The sequence below is a fragment of the Austrofundulus limnaeus genome, unplaced genomic scaffold (genome assembly GCF_001266775.1).
Source record: "Austrofundulus limnaeus strain Quisiro unplaced genomic scaffold, Austrofundulus_limnaeus-1.0 Scaffold125, whole genome shotgun sequence".
Classification (NCBI taxonomy): Eukaryota; Metazoa; Chordata; class Actinopteri; order Cyprinodontiformes; family Rivulidae; genus Austrofundulus; species Austrofundulus limnaeus.
Genome location: NW_013952527.1, coordinates 880,913 through 885,655, shown reverse-complemented (window position 1 = coordinate 885,655; position 4,743 = coordinate 880,913). Strand labels below are relative to the sequence as shown.

General features: G+C 36.9%; 1 protein-coding gene across 2 annotated transcripts in view; it reads left to right on the top strand.

Moving 5' to 3' along the window:
* The first annotated feature begins 1,033 nt into the window (after window positions 1-1,033).
* The window catches only part of spegb (striated muscle enriched protein kinase b), a 40,158-nt gene continuing 36,448 nt past the window's right edge, over window positions 1,034-4,743 (top strand). Inside the window, exons 1-2 of one of the 2 annotated variants that reach the window (XM_014015245.1) lie at window positions 1,034-1,427; window positions 1,551-2,016. In XM_014015245.1, coding sequence (XP_013870699.1) covers window positions 1,599-2,016 — 418 coding nt within the window. In that variant the 5' untranslated portion in view covers window positions 1,034-1,427; window positions 1,551-1,598. Of the gene's footprint in view, window positions 2,017-4,743 lie in introns of both variants that reach the window. The other variant, XM_014015244.1, reaches the window with a different exon arrangement.

Here is a 4,743-nt window from a genome sequence, read left to right as displayed (position 1 = left end):
TTAGCTTGTTAACTAAATATTTAATTTGTAAGTTAAATATTTAGTTTATAAACTATGACATTTATAAATGTATGAATCATATGGTGAAAAACTGACTTTGAAAAATATTTTTTTCTTTTTTCTTATAAAAAGGCTAAATAAAACAAAAATATTGGTGGTAATTTTTGACTGTGTAACTTACAAACGGCACCCCATACGAGTGCTCTTCTGTATATAAGGTATAAGTGTACGAGTTATATGTTCTTAAATGTGGGAAACAGTGACTTGCTGCAGCTTAGATGGTAAAAGATCTGGTACATGTGTAATTTATTTTGATAGCTAAAGGTCAAATGATTGTTTATGAGTTATTTGAAAAACATCTGTACATGTGGTGTATAAATTAAACTGTAAAAATGAACATAAAACATTTTCTTTGCCAAATTTACTTTTGTATTTATTTTTAAGACACTAGGTTCAGATCTGAATGCTGTGGGTAGCACAAAATAATAAATTCTGTCTCCTTAGCTGGCATCATTTAAGTATAAAAAACTCTTCACATTCCTTTCATATTGTGTAGTAAGTCACTTGATGTTTCAGCTGATAGACAAAGAATGTGCTCTTTAATAGTCATCCTTTCAGCTCATTTGGGGAAACAAAAAAACAGAAGCTGCGACGACAGCTGAAGCAAAATTACAGCAGAAGTTAAGACGTCAAAAAAGGCAACATTTTCTTCCTTTGATTGCAAACAGATCACTGATGGGAAACGTCTTATTTTGCACCATCTCAGACTTCAGCTTCACAGTGGATCAAGACATCGAATTATTCTCATAAAAAACATTTTCATTTTAGGGTAAAGCATGTAATGACTGTATTTCTGATTTGTATTTTATCAGCGCTCTCGTTCCTTTGTGCCAAGTGTTGTGTCATGTTCCACTGACCCCAGGTTGGCTAAAAATGACCGKGGGGGCGGGAGCCTTGCAGTGAGTGGGCAGAGAGACCACGCAGCTGTCATTGTGGCTGTCATTTCCCCTTCCACACGGACTGGCAGAGGTTGGGGGGGAAATCATGAGTGGGGTGATCTAATGCATGGGACAAGAATCAAGGAGGGGTGGGTGGTTTCACTGTCCAACTTACCGGGTACGACTCGATGCCTGGATTCAACCGGAGGCCAAAGAACCAACCACAAGGTGAACCCAATGAAGACGTGTCCAGCTTGGTTTGCAAAGAAGTTGTGAAAAGTTTCCAAAAGTCAAATGAGTAGGAGGACAACAGGACGAATCGGACCTGGAGAAGCAGGGCTGTTACCTCCAGCAAAGTGAAGAGAGAAGCTGTCGATGCAACATGATCCAGACAGTCTTATCCTAAAAATACTGCTGAGGAGCGTGGTCGCTGGCTCCGTCTGCTTCATTACCTGGTGATCGACTAGTTCATTTTCTCTTCAAACTGAGGTCAGAAAACATGTTTTAGAAATTTAGATATGTTTTTAAAAGAGTTTAGATTAAATTAAAGTGTTATCTTCTGGTGATTTGTATTTAAGATCCATCCATAGTGTCTTTAAACTTGTGTTGTAGTCATAAAGTCACAGATTCCCTTAGAGAAACCATCAAGTTGGATCAATCATGAGAAAAGCTGATGCACCAAAGACCTTTAAAAAGGGGGCAGATGAAGCAGCGGCCCCCCCAAGTCCTGTCATCCCCACAAAACGGTCTAAAGCGAGTCTGGAGCAGGTAGTGCCCGATCCCCGGGGCCCCGGTTGTCTCAATCCAGCTCCACCTGTCTTTGTTCGCAAAATGAGGAACGCTGCCGTGGGAACAGGTTGCGACATCCGTCTGAAGGTGGCTGTGGCCGGAGACCCCCAACCCTCCTTGTACTGGTACCACAACGATGAGCTCCTCAACATGGAGAACCAGGAGTACGGAGGGCTTTGGATTAGGGACTGTAAACCCACCGATGCTGGTCTCTACACCTGCATCGCCAATAACCACCTGGGAGAGGCCCGGACCAGTGCTGTGCTGGCTGTCCTGGACCTGGGTGAAGGTAAGATACACACATATGTGTAAATACTATACTTTATACTTACTGACAGAAAGGTTTTAGCTTCTTTTTAGAATAAACCCACAAAATCCATAAATTTGTGTCAAATTTTAGGCAACTTAATCATTGGAAGGATTAGAAAACCATTTTATAGAAAGAAATGGAAACATGCTTTTCCTTATATGTATTTATTTCTGTCAGGTTATTATTTCATTATAGCAACAGAAAATCAGAGCATCTCTAAAACCTTTAATCACAATCACAATTTACCCAGATTGCCAAAGTCCTCCACTAGACCTGGTTTTCATAAAGACAATGAGACAAAGACGATCTGCTAAACCTGTTGTATGATGTCAGTCACATGTTTTACTGCTTTTATCTTTCATTTTTGTCTTTTGTTGCACAGTTATCTGAAAACAGTCCGATCAGAGCAGATGAATTATTTTCATGTTGAATGGAGATTCTAGATTTTTAACTTTACATACAACAATTTAAAAAACATAAGCTTGAGTTAGTAATTCTGATTTACATAGAATCTAAATAAAATGCATTCATTTACTCTTTAAATACTAAAATAAAATGCAACTAATGCATATTTATATTCACACACAGCTAAACGTAGCTATGTAAAAATTAATTCAAAATTTTAGATTATAATCTGAATTCCACTGACAGGAGAAGATTCAGGCTGACAGGATTAATAATAATATTAATAATAATCTAACACATTCCGCTCTTATATGAGTCTCAAAACAAAATCAAAAATACTTTTTGGCGGGATATATGATTATGAGATTCGGTTAGATGGGTAATCTTTGCAGTGTAAAAGTGTAGCACCAGATTTACAGTGTAAAGTTGGAATTCTCAACAATGAAAAAATAAAATAAAATAAAATAAACAGCATTGCAAGAGGAGGCAATTGGTTGTCCCCTCTTACAATGCTGTCATTGCAAGTATGACTCAGGTCCCTGTGAACAACAGGTGATAATCAGGGTCCTAATGATAGTCAGGTGATGGTGCACATGATCCTGTATGAACAACAGGTGATGATCAGGAYACTAATGATCTATTGTTTGGCTGATACATGTGAACAAACTGTTCGTCCACCATGTGGAGGCAGTGATTATAAGGCTGAGTTCACCTGAAACTCTTGCAGGAGAGACGAAACATTTCATTAAAGAAGAACCCGTCCAGAGGACCTACTTTTTCTGGATTACTGAGATGCATCAGAACATGAAACAAAAATCTTTATAAAAGTGCGTGGCCGAAACTCTTCCAGATTCTTCAGTGTCTCACTCAGCGGGCCGACGCTGTATCCTGATCAACAAAACTTCTTTTTATGCCCCGTATAACCTCCAGAACTGATCTAAATTCAGCACATCTGTTAGACAACACAGAGCTGCTTTACATAACGACATTATCAGCTTTTCGCTGCCTTGTACATCAGCTCTGTTTGTTCTGCAGTTCTCTGGATCTGTGGAAACACATCTGCCTTTCTTCCTGCTGATAAGTAGACGCACACGTGTGTGAGGACTCATCACGACTTCCTCCTGTCTAGTTTGCTTAGATTTAGGATTGTAGTCAAAAGCTTTGTGCAAAACTGATGCTTGGATCTTRGTCTCTCAAAACAGGATGAAATCAAATTTACAGAAACAAAAAAACATTTTTCGACGTTCAGTTTTTAGGATGTTGGAGTCAGAATAGATATTTTTATCACTTGCCACCTTAAAAGGATGTGATTGATGAAGTGATTACCTTAGAGTGTGTAATTGTTTCTCTGTCTCTTACACTGTTCTGGTTACAGAAGTTCCCAAAAATCAATCATTAGATATGTACGTGTACAGCTGGTTATTTTATGTATTTATTTAGAATAAACCTGATTGAAGATGACTGCCACAATAAATTTAGCTTTAAAATGAAAAAAAAAAAAAAAAGATTTCTCACCATTCCCAACACATATTCACACAAAATTTGTGTTTAAAAGTTTGGCAAGCGTTCCTTCAAGGAAAGTTAATTTCACCTTCTGCAGAACTGTTGGATCAGAATTAGTTTGAATTAGATTTAAGTTTGAGTTATATCTGTAAATGTTAAAAGTGAAARTAAAAATCCTACACACACTACAGCAAATATTTATCTCATCCCTTTCCTTTCATAAACAGTCGTGGATGAGCCACTCATAAATCCACGTTATTTTTTAAACTTTTTTTGCATACTGTTACTTTTGGTTTCACAGTTCTGTCTCTGTGTTTAAAGCTCACTAAATGATGGTATCTGTCACATCAGGGACCTTCCACACTGCAAAAACTATCCATCTTACCAAGTTTTAAAACCTTATATCAGCCAAAAAGTCTTTTTGATCTTGTTTTGAGACTGATTTACTAAACAAGAACTGACTGTGTAAGAATAATAATCTTGTTTTCAGAATGTGTAAGATTATTTGTCTTGTTAGTCTGAAAATTTGACTCAAATTAAGTAAAAAAAATTGCCAATGGGGTAAAAAAATTTACTTGGTAAGGTTCTTGAAATAAGAAAAAAATTAGTCAAATCAAGTAATTCAAGAATCTTGCCAAGTAAAATTTTTTACCCCATTGGCAATTTTTTTTACTTAATTTGAGTCAAATTTTCAGGCTAACAAGACAAATAATCTTACACATTCTGAAAACAAGATTTTTATTCTTACACAGTCAGTTCTTATTTAGTAAATCAGTCTCAAAACAAGATCAAAAAGAC